This window comes from Gorilla gorilla, chromosome 10 (genome assembly GCF_029281585.2).
Source record: "Gorilla gorilla gorilla isolate KB3781 chromosome 10, NHGRI_mGorGor1-v2.1_pri, whole genome shotgun sequence".
Classification (NCBI taxonomy): domain Eukaryota; kingdom Metazoa; phylum Chordata; class Mammalia; order Primates; family Hominidae; genus Gorilla; species Gorilla gorilla.
Window position 1 is genome coordinate 129,301,590 of NC_073234.2, and position 17,032 is coordinate 129,318,621.

The window sequence follows — 17,032 nt, forward strand, 5'->3', positions numbered from 1 at the left end:
TTTTGCAGAGTTTCTTCAGGGAAAGCCTGGAGAATGGGAAGTCCTCCCCCATCCTGCTCTGTGTCTCTGCCCTAGCAGATGAAAGGGCTCAAAGGGCTCGAAGCTTTTGGAAAAGTACTGCTGACAACCAGGAGTCAATCGGGCAGTGACCCCATGCCTGCGTGGGAGACAAGGGAGGTGTGTGTGGGGAACATGAGCGAGCAAGCTGTCCTCGGCCCTCCCTCCACCGTCACGGCCACTGCAAGAGGAAATGAGAAGGCCAGGAGGCGAGGGATGGACAGACGCTGCCCACAAAGCAGGCACAACAGGTGTGGGGTGGACAGGAGATGCAAGCCATCTAATTAAGATCTCCAGACACCTGTTGTGAACTCTCGCCCATTCACACCCTAGCAGGTGGTTCACACCTCGAGGAAGAAAATAGCAAAAAAAAAAAAAAAAAAAAAAGATGCTGAGATAAAAGGAGAAAAGTAGCTCTCCATCTGCCAGCCTGCAATTGCTGCCTGCTCTCACCAGACATCCCTGACCCATGGCAGGAGTTCCAGGGCGATAAGTGAAGCTCTGGAGGGAGAGCTGGTTGTGCTGCCTCAGAGCTGTGTGACCTGGGGCAGACTGCTGAACCTCTCTGTGCCTTACACTTCACGTTTCTACCAGGATTGTATAGAGAAAGGCTTCACATAGTGGGTATGCACTCCACAAACATTATCACAGCACCAGCTATGTAGCAGGCACCTGTGGACATGACAGTGAGCCAGTCAGAGTGTCCCAGCTTATATTCGGGGGTTGGGGGTCAGTACACTAAACAACCACATGGAGCAGTTCCAAGGGGAGCTGAGGCAGCTGGGGTGCAATGGTAACGGGACTGCAGGACCGCAGGACAGGCTGAGCTACCCTGGACAGGGGTCAGGAGTTAGTCAGTGGAAGAGTGTGCTGGAGTGTGCTGAAGGCCTCATTTTATTCTATTTTTTTAGAGAGAAGGTCTCACTCTGTTGCACAGGCTGGAGTGCAGTGGCCTGATTATAGCTCACTGCAAACTCAGACTCCCAGACTCAAACAATTTTCCTGCCTCAGCCTCCTGAGTAACTGGGACTACAGGAGTGCCACACAGTTCAGCTAATTTTTGTATTTGTTGTAGAGATGGGGTCTTGCTATGTTGTCCAGCATAGTCTCGAATTCCTAGCTTCAAAGGATCCTCCTGCTTTGGCCTCCCAAAGTGTGGGAACAGACTTTTAGCATTTGCTACCCTGGTGATGGCCATGCGGGTGATTTTCTCTCAGGGGCCACGCTCAAGGAAAAGCTAATTGCCCAAAGCCCCAACCAAGAAGGTAACTCTCTCACAAATGTCCACCTGACTCCAATGGCTGGAAGGCAACGTGAACCACCTGTCGGTAAAAAGGAAGGGAGGGAGCGGTGAAGGAAGAAAGCGAAATCGGGTCTTGACTGTGAACCTGTGGATGCCAGCTTCCCACAGAGAAGACAGCGGAAGCTCACAGGTGGAAAGTGAGCTGTGGGACTCTGGAGTACTGTGTACATGGACAGGCTAAGCGTGAGCCACCCAAGCCTTCCTTCTCACCTCCAGACCCGCTTGACTCTGTCTTCCTAAACCTAATCCCAAACAGTGTTCCTGACGTGGCAGACCACCAGAAGGAAACACGGTAATAACAGCTACGCTGGCTGGGAGCTTTTCATGAGCCCGGCACTACGCTAGGCGTCTCACATACTTGACTTATCTTTTATCACCCAGCTGTCAGGCAGGGTCTTTTCATCCCCATTTTACAGATGAGGAAAACTGAGGCCCGGAGAGCTAACATGACATAGCATAGGAAGGGAGAGAAGTGCATTGAACCCACAGATTTATTGCCAGAACTGACTCTTCACCATGACTTGACCTGGCCTGGACTTCAGAGCTGCCTAGACATTCCCATGCCATCCTCAGAGAGGCAGGTCTGAAACATGCTCCTTAGCAGTTTCCACAGAGGGCCTTAGTGATGATCATGACAGTGACAGACATACTCCCATAAACACCTCCCTCCTTTAGTCAGCCTGTCCACCCACCTTCTCCCTGAGCCTTTCACCGCCTGGGCAGGGAGGCAGGGGAGGCAGACACACTCTTCATTCCCACCCTGCAGGCGAGCAAACTAAGCCTGGCCAATGGCCACTACACCCAGGCTCCAAACTTCCCGATTCTTCCACTGGTTCACAGGCAGAACTGGCTATATAATTTGCAGGGCCTGGCGCAAAATAAAAATCCAGGACCCCTTGTTCAAACATTACTAAGAATTTCAAGATGGTGACAGCAGTGCATTTAACCAAGTGTGAGGCCAACCCTGTTTGCAGAACCTCCTTCCTGGAAGATGCGGGGTACTGCCTGCCAGAACCCAGGTGGCTCAAACCAGGCTGCCCCATGGACTATGACAGAAATGGGCAAGCCGAGGGTCCATCTAGGAATAGCACCGTTACTGTCTGTACCCTAGTTTCTTCATCTAGAAGGCAGGTTTAACAACAGTCTTACCATGTTGGGCTGCTGTGTGGACGAACTGATACAAAGACTGCGTGGGACGTGGTTCACCCCATGTCCCATGCCTCCCCGATGCCTGTATTAGCCAGCTCTGTTTTTAACACCACTTCCAGCTTTTGAAATGGGGGTGGACATAAGACCCTCTCCACCAAATGCTTGAGCTCTGCATACAGCTGCTGTGTATCAGCAGGAGAGCCCCAAGTGTAAGCTTCATTTGCATGTATACACTTAGGCCCGATCCAGGCCCTGAACTGCCTCTCTGCCCTGGGCACTTCCTGGTGGAGACAGGGAAAGAGGAAAATAAACAACATGGCAAAACACACATGTGCAACATACCTACTCCAGAGCAAACCCAGATGGGGTGGCGGTTGGGGGGTGGGAAGCCCAGTCTCCACCTCCTTCCTTCCTTCTTTTAGATCCATACTAACCTAAGACTCTGGGCACCTGCCGGGTGAGCTGACCACTGGCCATTTCCGTCCTTGTTCGAGTGGTGGGGTGAGAAGTTTGTGTGTACATGCATACTTGCACAGTCTGGGACACCCCTATTTGTGTGTCTTCCACATTTCCTTTTGGGGGATAAAGGGGAGCTGGCTCAGCCTGTCCCTCAAGGTCCTTCCTGACTCTACCCCAGAGCACAGACGAATGGGGCAGAAAGAGAGGATTACAGGATTACAGCCTTCCTTTACAGAAGAAAAAACAAAAACAAAACAAACAAACAAAAAAACCAGGAAAACGCTGCCCAGGACCTTCAAGGCTTCAGCACTGCCGTTGTGGACCTGGGTTCTGTCTATAAACTCAGATTCAAACCCTGGGTTCAAATCCTGGCTCCACTGGTTTGGTGCTGTTGAACACCACAGTCAACATTTATTAACTACCTGTTACTCTGCCAGGGGCTGGATTAAGTGCCTCATTTGTACAATCTCATTTAATCCTTATAGTCCTTGAGGCCGCTGAGCAGCGTGGCGGCCTGAGGCATCTGATGACCCAGTGGGTGGAATTTGGGCTCTGGAGCTGGTTTCTTCACTGAGAAACAGAGACATGAAACTACTTTACCGGGCCACGGTGATGAATGGGCTCCTAGAAACATGAGGCACTGCAGCGCACGGGGCCAGGGACATGAGAAAGAAATCAACACTCACATGTATTACCACAGCATCATCACAAATTAGTGTATGTTATCACTAGTGTTACTACCACTAGTTTATGCCAGGGGAAACTGAGGTCCGAAAAGAGAGCCACAGAGAAGACGAGAATCGCTGTCTGCAAATCCACTGCTGTGCCTCTCTCTGAGTTTCCAAAGGCATAATCCTTGAGTCACCCTAGACAGTGATCCCACAGAAACATGGAAATGCAGTGCCTCTTGATGCCTGTCTGGTTTAACCTAGGGCTGGTTAGTTAAGGGGCTGGAGTGTGGTGCACTGAGGCCTGAGTGGAAGGCTGGTGGCCTCCGGGAAGGGCCTCAGGCACTGCTGCCTCGGGCTAGGAGGCCGCCTTCTCTCCCCTCCAGCAGGCGGGGTAGCTTGAGGCCCTGCCCAGAGAATGCTCTCTGGAGCCCTGCACTCTCACCTGCACACCTGTCCCACTGGCTGTCCCTGTCAGTTTCCTCTCTGGTCCCCCACAGAGAGACCTGAGTCTCTCCTGAAATGGCTACATGCCTCGTGCCTAGCACAGTGCCTGGTATAAATGACACACTCGCTGTCATTTGGTCCCACTGGAATGATCTGGAGGAAGACAGTTCCTTCTAGACCCAAGAAAACAGGCAGCAGAGAGGAGCGGCTCCAAGCCGGGGCTCTGGGTTAGGCTGACTTAGATCCAAATCCCCATTCAGCGGCATGGTCCCAGGCAGGACACTCCATCTCCCTAGTTTCCATCTCCAGTTTCTGTCTGGGTGCAAAAGGGATGACAGCATCCATCCCTCGCAGGGCTGCTGTGCGGCTTAAAAGAGGTGATTCTGCATGGGAAGGCATTCAAGCTCAGAGCCCCGCACACAGCAAGCGTGTAATAAAAGGGAGTTGTGATTTTTACTACACCTGGTAGGAGAAACCCATAGAACCTGCCTGCCCAAATGGACCAGCTTGGTTCCCCGAAACCCTGAAACCTCCCCCTGGCTAATGACCTTTACCGGCCAGTGGCTTTGTCTGAAATCCTGTCTGGGGCTTCCCTGGACAACCTTGAAGTCCCTGAGAAGGCTCACAGCGACCCCTGCTGTCTGCAACGAGGAACTGCCTTACATCCCCAGCCGGAGTGAACAACAATAGCAGGTACGGCCCTCCAAGAAGGTCTTACGTTTCCAGGGTTTTAAGAAAACTCTCATCAGAACAATGGCAAGGAGAAGAGTCACCACATGTAATTATGTTCAGTGGACACTAATTCCCTGTCTTCTAAAAATAAATATAATACATGAGATCACACAAAGTGCTCTCTCTTCCCTTGTGGTCTTTTGTTTCCCCGGATAAGTGTCATCCTAAATATACTGCAGAACCAAGTGAAACTGTCATTTCAGCGGGATATTATTTCCCGATCAACATGCGCTCTTCTTAGCAAGCCCGTTTTAATCTGGCAGTTCTTAAATTGGACTCCTTTTAAAAAGCAGAGCATGTTTAAACAAGCAGACATACCGAGAGGCTAAGGATATGTACCTTCCTGGAGGGACGACTGATCAATCGAGGTTTAGGGAAATGGGAAACCTCCCCCCAGGTCACGACCCCATCTCGCCAGGCTATTCCTGCTGTGCAGGATACCCGGAGATCATAGCTAAGATCCTGCTTCCCAGATACTGGCAGGATTGGTCTCTGCCTCAGATCCCAGCTCACCACACACCACATCTGTTTATGAACTGAATACTAGTGTATGATTTAGAACAAACAGAGGGGAAAAGGAGGACAAAGATATCTGAAGTTCCCCACATGACTTCTTATTCTTCAAACTACAGAGTGAGAGCAAAGAAGGTAGATGCCACACAAAGATAATTCTTTCTCATCTCTAAAACACAAGGCTGATTTTGTATCCACAGATTACCTTGCAAGATGCTAACTGGCAACTCTAACAGAGGCTTCACTCTCGGACCCTTGTGCAAGCGTAGAATGAACGAACGAGACCTAGTGTCTAGAATCCTAAATGTTCACCCATGCGCAGGCCACGGTGCTGCAGGTCCCCCGAGCAGTCCTGGATCCCACCCAAGCCTCAACAATGTGTTTAGGTGAAGCTGACTTCATCTGCCTTTGCATTCTGAGAGCTAGATGGTCTCTCTATTACCCTGCCCATGCCTTGAGGGGGGGCCTTGGCTTCAAGCATTCTCCTTAGGCCCTGATATGAGGACGTTTCTTTCATTCATGGCTTGGTGCTGGGTGGTGCCTACCTAATCTGAAAAGCCAAACACTGTATGTAACATGGCAGCGTAGGGATCACCAACTAGGGGCCCTGGGGTAGGCCAGACTTGTTTTGTTTTTAAAAAGTGAATTAGTTGCTGATGAATTCTCCTTAAGAATCCACATGGCTGGTTTCTCTTTCAAAACATGAGAACTGGTCTTATGAAGCCTGAGTTCCTGTGTGGCATCCCAGCTGGATGACCAGAGAGAGGCCCGCCTGCTGCTCAGTCCCCACCCAGCCTGCTGCCGTTACCGGCTGGGTCCCTGCGACAGCTGCATTTTCCACCCCTGTGCAAGCAGGTGCTGAGGGACTGCTTTATGTGTGCAGGTAATTCACCTTCGTTTCCATAGAGCCATTTAGGCCACTGGTCCCCAACCCCGGCTGGACATTAGGATCCCCTGGGAAGCTTTTAGCAAAACACCGATGTCTAGACCCCACTGTTGAAAAATGGAATCCAACTCTCTGGGGGTGCAGCCTCGGGAAAGGTGTATTTTAGCCATCGCCAGGTGGCTGGAATGTGTGGCTAAGGTGGAAAACCAGCACCTTAAACCAAAGGGGTGGCCTGGATGGAGGAAATTTCAAGCAGATCATGGGTAGGGCTGGGTTTTAGCCACTGGGGCCCCTGCCCCTCTTGCACATTGTGGATGGGGACAAGAAAGCCTGCCTGCCCTTTCTCCATCTGCCTCGGAGAGGGGGAAGCCTGGCTGTTTTGACTTTTTTCCTGCACAGTGCTCTGGGGAGCCACATCTGAGATTAAGGGAGATAAATCAAAAGCAGCCAAAAGATGACCTTTGAAAGACCACTGTGCCGGCCTGCAACGCAACCATCCAGGACCCAAAGGACATCTTCCCTGAGACTCGGGCAGGCTCCCTGCCCACACGCCAGTCCCCTGGACTAAACCTGAAGTTCTCACCTGAAGAGCTCTCGGATCTCCCGGCTGTGGGCCTGGAAGGGGATGTTCCGCACCAGGATCTTGGAGGTGGTCTGCTTTCTGGGAACTTGTTTCTTCCGAGCTGATGTCATGGCTGGCCTGGAGTGGTAGGGGGAGAGGGTCCAAGTTATTCGTGGCTTCAGCAGCTCCTGCCCAACATTGACTCCACTACGCCTCCATCAGAATATTCAGGTGATGGATTCAAGGAGTGTGCGTGGGATGCGGGACCAACGTGAAAGGAGAGGAAGGCCGTCTCCCACCAGGTGATAGGGCCCAAAACAGCTGCAGACGTCAGGGGGACACATCCGTGCTTGGGTGGCTGCTGCCCTTCATTTGAGAGACTCCGGGGCCACCAGGGACTTAAGGAGCCCTGCTAAGGGTGGGGCTGGTTTCTCACCAAACCCAATCTCCATTGTGTCTTTCTCTCCAGTTGCAAAGAAAGACCCTGGTTGGTTTCCAAAGGTCTTGTGACACTTCATCAATAACCCGAGGAGGAACATGCGGGGGCCTAACCATGCAGATGGACCAGGTGGCGAGCAAGGACACTCTCAGCCCAGGTTCAAGGCCATCCCCAATGCAGTGCTACCTGGCCTGTCTCCCTGCTCTCCCAGGGAAACCTCCCACTCCACCAAAACAGGGTAGGGAAGTGAGCAAGGCTGGGAGTTAACAAGCTGGGTGTGAATGCCAAATCCGACACTTAGGATCTCTGTGATCTTGGGCAAGTAACATGGCCGCTCTGGGCCTCCATTTCCTCCACTGTAGAATGGGTGTAATGATAGGCCCACCTAATTTGATTGTTTGAAGATTTAATAAGCAGACTCAGCGCTGGACCCAGAATGTGGTAAACATTCAATAAACAGCAGCTGTCATGATAATGACCATGTTAGGACTTACCTCCTTCAGGCCTGCTCCACGTCACCTCCTCACAGGCCTTCCCTGTCTCCATTAAAATGGCAACCCCCTCACCCACAGCCCCCAGCTTCATTTCTCTTCCTGGCACTGATCCCTGTGCTAGTACACTATACATTTAATCATGTTTCTTTTCTTTTTTTTGTCTTGTCATTCTGGGGCTATGCTGTCTCATATGGCAGCCACCAGCCACATGTGGCTAGTTGAATCTAAATTAAAATGAAGCAAAACTAGGCTGGGCATGGTGGCTCACACCTGTAATCCCAACACTTTGGGAGGCTTAGGTGGATCACCTGAGGTCAGGAGTTCAAGACCAGCCTGGCCAACATAGTGAAACCCTGTCTCTACTGAAAATACAAAAATTAGCCAGGTGTGGTGGCAGGCGCCTGTAATCCCAGTTACTTGGGAGGCTGAGGCACGAGAATTGCTTGAACCCAGGAGGCGGAGGTTGCAGTGAGCTAAGATCACACCACTGCAGTCCAGCCTGGGTGACAGGGTGAGACTCCGTCTCAAAAAAATAGAAGCAGCAAAACTACAAATTCACTTCCTTGGTCGCTGGGGTATCAGGCTCCAAGATGGTGCCCAATGATTCCTGGCTCTTGGTGTTCATGCCCTGGGTAATCCCTTCCCATGCTGTATCAGGGCAGGTCTGGGTGACGAGCAGCATACAGCAGAGGGATGGTGTGTGAATTCTAAGACTAGGTTGTAGAAGACATTGTGGCCTCCTTCTTCCCCATTCTTGGATCACTCACTCTGGAGAGACATGGGGACACTCAAGCAGTCCCAGAAAGAGATCCCTGAGGTGAGGAACTGAGGCCCCCTGCCAGCAGCCATGTGAGTGTATCATCTTAATGACAGATCTACCAGCCCCAGCTGAGCCTTGAGATGACTGCTGCCCTAGCTGACATCCTGACTGTAACCTCATGAGAGACCCTGAGCCAGAATTCCCAGCTAAGCTGCTCCTGAATTCCTGACCCATGAAACTATGAGATAATGTTTTCTTTTCAGCTTTAAGTTCTGGGATACTTTGTGATGCAGCAATAGATAGCTAAAACAGTTGCACTTGCCACATCTCAAGAGCTAAATAGCCATGTGTGGCAATTGGCTACCATCTTGGACAGAAGAGATGTGGAACATTTCCATTGCTGCAGAAGCTTCTATGGAACAGCACTGCCCTAGGGTGTAAACTCCCAAGGAAACACCATCCCCAGTGCCTAGAAGGAGGATGTGGTACACAGTGGGCTTGCTGTAATTTTTTCTTGAGTAAAACAATGGTTCCATGAACACTGGCTAGGAAGTGAGACCTTGCAAGGCTGAATTCAGGCTGGCTCTCTGGAGATAGGGTACTGGAAAGAAACCGCTGGCTCAGTGCTCATGGGCACTGCAAGTGCTGGATGCCTAACACACAACCTCTAGTTAGCACATTTCACTTCAGAGGCAAAGTCACCCATGCAAGGTCACAGAGCTCCTGAATTAGAAACTACAGGTGTGGGGCTCAAAGCCTGAGCTCCTTCTGTTATACTGGCAGCTCAGGAACCCCCACTAGACTTCTGAGGGCCTCTGTACCAAGCCATCTTCCCTCCAAGGATGCTTAACATAGCACAGACCACAATGGGTGAAAAACACCAGAGCTGGCCCAAGCTGGACTCACAGGAAGCATTAACAACAAAGAAAGAAGGAAAAAGAAAGGTCAATTCGCTGGAAGCTAATTTGCCGGATGACCACACAAATTACCAACTTGTTGAAAACTACCAAATAAATATCTGAAACCAGCTCTAGGGCTGTTAGAGGCATTCATTTTATCACCCGAGGTAAGTAGATGATAATGACAATAATGGCTTACGCTGGGCACCTGTTATGTGCCGGACACTGTTGGAGGCACGTCGGGTGTAATAGTTCATTTAGATATACAAGCAGGTAGAAATGGAGGTGCAAAGATAAATCTCCAAACAATCCCCCTACTTCAGTATACTGGTCATTGGGCAAATTGGCCTGCCTCCATCTCTAACACCTACGGAATCTCTTTCCCATTAACTGGAGGCCATCGTAGGCACTGCCATTCAGCTCTAAGAAAGCACGTCCCATAAAGCTGAATGTCTAGGTTTTACAGCTTCTTCTGGTTCATCCACAGCACCAGCAACCTCCAGCTCTTCCTTGGTTTATTTATCCCAAGATGAGTGTTGTTTGCCTGTTTCTCCTGCACTTGTTCCTTTTCTTATTAAAAAAAAAAAGAAAAAAAAAAACAACCCTGTGCATTAAACATTCACCCAAAGGACTAACACTGTTGTAGTTCACTGGGAAAACCGGGGTCGGAGTTGGTAAATGCCAACATAATTAGGCATCTTAATTAGGAAGAGTCCTAAATGGTAAAGGGATAGGTGGAAAGGACATTGAAGGGTTGTGAGACAGCCTCCAGGGTGGCCGGCACCAAGCACAGGAAGCCCCAGCTCGTAGGAAAGGAAATGAGGACACTGAAGACTCACTTAGTGGCTCGTTCCGAGATCCTCACTTCCAGCTTGTGGCCGTCCACGACGTGACCCTAAGAGAGAAGACAACATGGCTCATCTCTCTGTCCCGAGAAATACTCACCCGAATCCTTGCCCTTCACCAGAGCAGAGCCCTGGCTCGCAGATGGGAGCCTGATTGTTCCCCGGGGAGCGGGGCTAGCTGGTCTAGAGGACAGAGGATGGTTTTTCCCTGAAATGGCTCACACCGTGCCCAGGCAGCAGCTGGTGGTCAGAGACTCAGCCCTTGGACGCTCTCTTAAGCCACAGGTAGGCCTTGACCTAGATGTCATTCAAGGGACACGGAATTTTCCATTGTTTATAAGCATGTTCAGGCAAAGTAAGGCCCTTAGGTCTGGCTTGCAGAGAGAGTTGGGTTTAGTTTGTATGTTCCTGAAAAATATTCTAAATCCTAGTGGAGTTGCATCTAAAGCTAGATTCTAACATTGGTCCCTCAAGGCAGAACTGGTGTATTAGCAAAATTACCCTTGAAAATCCCTTAAATCTCCCATAAAATACAGCACACAGAGCTTCGTAGGAACAATTCTTGGAGGCAATATTCACATATGCATGCACACAATGATGTCCAGAACATAATACAGTACACGTGCAAAGTGAAATTTCATAGAATCTTATATCGTGTGAAAGAGAAACACGGACCACTGAACCTGCAGAGCCAATTTTAAGTTAAATGAGTACACAGCCCCTGACCAGGAAGGGCCTAGGATGTGGGGCATTATGAAAGGAACAGAGGATACCTTCTCAAGCTACTAACACCTACTGCATCTCCTTCACTTTAGCTGAAGGCCATCCTAGGCACCATGCATCAGGATGCATTAGATGCATCATCTAATGCAAAGCCACAGAGCTTCTGGATTAGAACTTAGGCTGAGCATGGTGGCTCACGCCTGTAATCCCAGCACTTTGGGAGGCTAAGGCGGGCGGATCATGGGGTCAGGAGATCGAGACCATCCTGGCTAACACGGTGAAACCCCGTCTCTACTAAAAACACGAAAAATTAGCCGGGCTTGGTGGCGGGCGCCTGTAGTCCCAGCTACACCGGAAGCTGAGGCAGGAGAATGGCGTGAACCTGGGAGGCGGAGCTTGCAGTGAGCCGAGATTGCGCCACTGCACTCCAGCCTGGGCGACAGAGTGAGACTCCGTCTCAAGAAAAAAAAAAGAAGAACTTATAGGTGGTGCAAAATTTGCCCTTTGGGATGGTGCCAATCCCAGGCTGTTTTGCTCTCCACAGCCCTAGCTCCCCTCCTGCTAGAGAGTATCAATCTGTCCTTGTACTTAGGATCCAGCAGGAAGGCATATCTCCTTCTCTGTCTGAATAGGATGTTGAGTCTCTGTCCAAACAGCTTTCGGTTCAGCCCTGTTCTCCCCACCTTCTCCCCCACTGGCCAAGCGTGGATGACTCAAGGGTCTCCTACCTGCCCCCTGCCCCCAGCCATCGTCCCCTCTCCACACCAGCAGCTGCAGAGGCTGGAGCAGAAGCCAGTGTGCTCACAGCCCCCTAATGGTCTCCCACTGCCTTTAGGCTGAGCAGTAAAATGGCCTAGAAGATCCTGCCCTGCACACCTCTCTCCTCATCCTGCACCCTGAACCGCCACCCCACGCCGCCCCTGCCACAGTGGCCTCTTAGCTTTTCAAACATACTAAGCTCATTCCCACCTTACGGCCCCTGCCTCAGACCCTCTGCACACGGTCCCTCCTCCCCAACTACCTTCCTCCCAGATCTCTGTGCAGCTGACTTCTGGCCAAGTAGGTGTGGCCTCAACTGTCACCTCCTTAGAGAGGCCTTCCCTGACCACACAGCCTAAGTGCCCCACCTCCACCCCCAACTCGCAGCTTTGTCTTCATGACCTGGTCCTGCATGTTTATTCAGAGGTCCATGGCCTGTCTACCCTACCAGAAAGAGGGGCCCACGTGAGCAACCTCTCCCAGGCCTAGCACCACCCCTGGCTCACGTCAGGCCCTTGATAATAGTGCTGTGGATCGAATGAATGAACTATGGTGACCGTGGAGTGTTGGGAAAGGTTCTTAATTTTTTCTTGGGCCACAGTCCCATAGAGATCTGGGAAAAGCAATGGGCCCGGTCAAGTGTAGACTTCACACACATTCTCACTCAATTTCAGAGGGCTGACGGGACCTCCCACTACCTGCCAAGTGCCTCCGTGGCCCTCAGCTGAGAATCTTCACTTTACCTGGAGCTGCTTGAGAGCTTTCTGGGCTTGCTCCGGCTTCCTGTATTCCACAAATCCAAACCCCATGGAAAGCAGCGCTCCTGAGAGAGAGAGGTGGAAATCACATCAGTGGGTGAGGCGGAAGCACAAGGCCAAGTGCAAGGGCTGTGATGGGCCCACAGACCTGCGCTGTATTTCCTCTTCTTTTCATACCCCCTTCATTCCCCCAAAAAATCTCAGCACCTGGCTTGCTGTTTATCATTAGTCATCTTGACGAATCAGCCAACGCAGTTAACATGGCTGCCACCTGAGGCCCATTTGACTATTAATTAACAGATGACTGACATGATAATTAACTTCATAATAGGATTCTGCTTTGGGAGGGAGACTGACCTAAGAGAGATGACCATCGTTAAGGCAAGTGGCAAAACCTCTACCTGGGCAGTCCTCTGCCTCCACACGTAATGCCTAAAATGAATATGTGCGTGAGAGTCAAACGCACCAAAGGCTTGCTCTTCACAACTATTTCTCACCAGCCAATCACATTCAATTTCCTGGGTTTCAGATATAAAGTTTGGATCATGTGGGCAACTGCATTATTCAAACTTCTCTGGTTCCTTACTTCTAGGTTGCAAGTAGCAAGAGTTCAGATAGCAAAGAATACCGCAAAAATTTCATCAGAAACTTCCGCTTCCTCACTATGTGTAACTGGGGAGGGAGGAGTGTTTTTATAGGGCACTAAAAAACATTAAGATCCCTAATTACATCTTGCCCTCTTGACATTAGATTTGATGTCCCCCCACCTTCCACCCACACCCCAGCATCTCATACATATTTGTTAGGTTTATTCTTTATTGTGAATTCAAAGAAGATTCCCTTCAGTCTGATGGGTTCAAATGAGGCTCAAGGCTCTCTACCTTTGGCTCACTTTGCAGGTCCTATCTTTACCTTTACTGTGCTGTTTGTGACACCTATGCTCCTGCCTTTCCATTGACAGCAGGTGTTACAAAATAAGAGCCAACTGCATTAAGGAATTCCATTAATTGCCCATACATGGCTCAGACAGAACTGACAGCCAGTGCCACCCCATGGCGACTTTAAATGTTCGTTCTGCAAGCAGATACTGCTCGAAAGCTCTCTTTTGGAGGCTCGAGGCTGCAGGTGGTGGGCTGGCATGTCTGTGCACCTGTGAGATTTTAAAAGTGCAGTGACTGTGTGAAAGGCAACTGTGAGAAGGTCAAGTTCATCTCTGAGTTACTGACACTATGCAGATCCACTCTCCGCCACCATCCTCTATGGGAAACTGACCTCTATAGATAGCTCTACCTGGGCTCCCCAGATTCCTTGCTTCCTGTTGGGATCAGCCAGCAAGAGGCTCTGATCTGGCATCGCGGGGTCGGGGGATGGAGGAGAGAGAGGCTGGAGTACTGGATCCTTCCACATGTCCCCACCCGCCTCCTTGCTTTGGGTGGCTCTGCAGTGGCCACATCCAATCCACGGCCACCACTCCTGCAGGTTATCTCGTGGCTCCAACTCTCAGCTGAGCTCTGGTCACACGCTTTCCTTTAATGCCCCTCCAGGCACGGCAGGCGGAAAGGCATTCTTCCTGTAGAGCCCACTTCCTGGACATCCCTGTGGGCTCCCTTAGCCCAGCCACACCTCGGCCCCTTCCTTACAGACATCTCTGCTCCAACCCCAGCTGAGAGTGCTTTCTGTTTCCTGCTGCAACCCTGACTGATATACTTTGTCTAGATTTTCCCCAAACTGTGACGGATGGGCCCCAGAGAACAGGGCTCTCAAATACAGGCCCTTGAAAAAGACAGTGTATGTTTTAAGAGCTGCTTATGACATGGAAAGATCAGATAACCACTTCTAAAACATGCTGAAGAGTGCTCCCCAGGAGTACAAGGCTGGCCCCACAGAGCATCTGACTGGGCGCAGTGAGAGGCAGGGACAGCCACCTCCACCTGCTGGCCTGGGTGCACCTCTGTCAATCTGACCCCCATCCTGGACTTCAGCAATAACTTTTTTTTTTTTTCCTGAAATCCTCAAAACTGGTCCTTCTCATAATTAACTTGGTACTTAGCTGCCTTTCCTTGCACCCAAAACTATATCTGAAGACCCTGGAGAACAGGGATGTTAAGGGGTGAACAGTGTCTTCCCAGACTCACATGTAGAAATCCTGACCCCCAGTATCTCAGATGTGACCTTATCTGAGACAAGCTCTTTACAGAGGTAACCAAGTTACCTCTGTAACTGGCCAAGGTCACAGGCCAGGCGCGGAAGCTCACGCTTGTAATACCAGCACTTTGGGAGGCCAAAGTGCCTGTCTGAGGAGTAACTCAACAGCAGACATTCTGGCCACCCAGTACTTTGCATGCAGTAGGTGCTCAAGACACAGTTTGGGCTGACACATGTAGCATTCCTACAAATCCTGCCAAACCAAAGGGACTCAGGATAGGGCTGGCATGGCTGTGTGAAAGCAAGGACGTATCCCCTGCAGGAAGCCAGGGCTGGAGCCCAGCAGAGGCCAGAAGACTCAGAATAGCACCCAGGGCCAAATGGAGAGATGAGGGTGCTCTCTGCCTGTCCATGTACCCACTGGCCTGGGAGGTGCATGGTTATTGACTCAGGAAAATCTGTGTGGTTAATGACTCGGTAGAACGTTCCAGATGTTCTACAACTGGGTTATCTCCCTCAGAAGGGAAGAGGGAGAGTGCAAGACTGGTTGTTTCTTGCTATTTCCTAGGAAACTTCCAGAGCACAAAAGTGCTGGGAGGAGGCAGAGGTTCCTGATACCATCCAGGGTCCTCGCTATCTGCCCACAAATGGCACTGCTCTGAAACCACCCCTGACAGTTTGAGGTGGTGGAGGCTCTAGGTTCAGAAGGATCTGACCCAAGAGGCTGCTTTGACTGGAAAGGAGACTCCAGGGGAACAGAAAGAGGGGCTATTTCAAAGAGTCTGAGGCTGACCATGCTTCAGAAAAAAGAGAACCTTCAAAATGTGCAAGGGAGAACTCCCCCAACCCCTTGTCTGAAGCTGGACCTTCTTTTGGAATCCACTCTTTCCGGCTGAATACTGAATACTTTCCGAATTTCATGAGGAATACCTGCTTTGTTCTTCTTCTTGGAGATGGAGCAGCTCTTCACTGTCCCCACTTTTGAAAACACCTGGATAAGAAAGTAACAAGTATCATCGGCAGCTCTAAACCACTATGCAGGCAAGGGCACCTGTAAAACACTATACCCCCAAATTTGCCATATGGACAACTTGGGGTCCCAAAAACATTTTGAGGTGATGAGTGATGACCTCCTTTAAGTAACCTGGGCAGTCCCTTAGGGTTCCCCATAAGAGCAGCTGGGCTTGTTTCTTGTTCCAGTTTTAGAAGAAGGAAGTAGGACACAGAACAGCGAGAGACTGACTGCAGATCATGCAATCGGGAAGCCGGGCCTAAGTTCCGAAGCATGGGGTCTACTGCCCCAGTCCGGACCTCTCTCACTGGCCCCTGCACCAAATGCCAAAATAATTTTTACAAAAATTTTAAGTCATAGTCTATTCTATTTTCCCCTTTACTTTTTCTGTCTCCTTTGCTAGAATTTGAAACCCACCCAGAGCAAAATCCATGTTTACCTGGTTCCCGGCTATGTCTTCAGCACTACACACAGAGCCCAGGGAAAGGCAGGTACCCAATAAACATTCACTAAATGAGCAATGGGGAAGCCCAGGGCCCGGGGAGAATCTTGAGAAACAAATACTACGAGCAGCAGCTGCTTACTGACTCTTGTGTTTAAAGTGTCAGATGCTTTATTTGGAGTATCTCCTTCATCCAAATCATCAAAACAACTCCATGAGAAGAGTCTATTAACATCCCCACGTTACAGATGAAGAAACTGAGGCACAGAAAGGCTGAAGGACTCACTCAGGGTCACATCATTAGCAAGGGGCAAAGCTGGGATCCAAGCCCAGGCAGACTGATCGCTACGCATGGCTCTCCACTCAGGGTGCTGAGACAGGAGCCCTGGGAACTAGGGGCTCTTCCCCCCAGGGCCTCAAGTGGACTGTGTGACCTAAGGACAGTGAACTGGCCTCTCTGAAGCTCAGTCTCCAGCCATGTTGCATGAAGAGACTGAACTAGGTCATCTTGGCTATGACTTCCAGCTCCAGAATCCTTGAATTCAGAGGATGCTCTTGGGCTGCTGTTTGAGTGCATCTCCCAGGAAACAATGATCCCGGATAATGATGTTCCCATACCAGACCCGCACCAGAAAAAAAATAAAACTAACATTCAAATCTATCTGACATATTCAAATCTATCTACCTTTTGGATGCTACAAGCACATGCCGCCATTTAAAAGCAAAGCAAAACAAAAATGGAACCAGGAAATAGCCAAAGACAAGTCTAAGGGTGGGTTTCCAATTGCTGAAGAAGGTGAATCTTGGCTCCTTAAACGCTGTTGCTTTAGTCAGGGTATCTCTGCTGTTGGGGCTGCTCTTCTAATAGGTAAGGGGACAGTCACGTCACAGAGGCTGAGCCAGAGGGTGTCAGAGGGGCTCTGACCCTCTGCCTCTCTACCACATCCCAATGTTTGCCTCCATATCTTCTGCCCACCATG

General features: G+C 50.3%; 1 protein-coding gene across 7 annotated transcripts in view; it reads right to left on the reverse strand.

The window, feature by feature from the left end:
* The window catches only part of RBM19 (RNA binding motif protein 19), a 218,598-nt gene that overhangs the window by 161,290 nt on the left and 40,276 nt on the right, over positions 1–17,032 (reverse strand). For all 7 annotated transcript variants that reach the window (XM_055359196.2, XM_019039152.4, XM_055359197.2 and 4 more), the window contains exons 18-21: positions 15,529–15,589; positions 12,439–12,518; positions 10,208–10,263; positions 6,798–6,914 (exon numbers count right to left, since the gene is read on the reverse strand). In XM_055359196.2, coding sequence (XP_055215171.1) covers positions 6,798–6,914; positions 10,208–10,263; positions 12,439–12,518; positions 15,529–15,589 — 314 coding nt within the window. The remainder of the gene's footprint in view (positions 1–6,797; positions 6,915–10,207; positions 10,264–12,438; positions 12,519–15,528; positions 15,590–17,032) is intronic.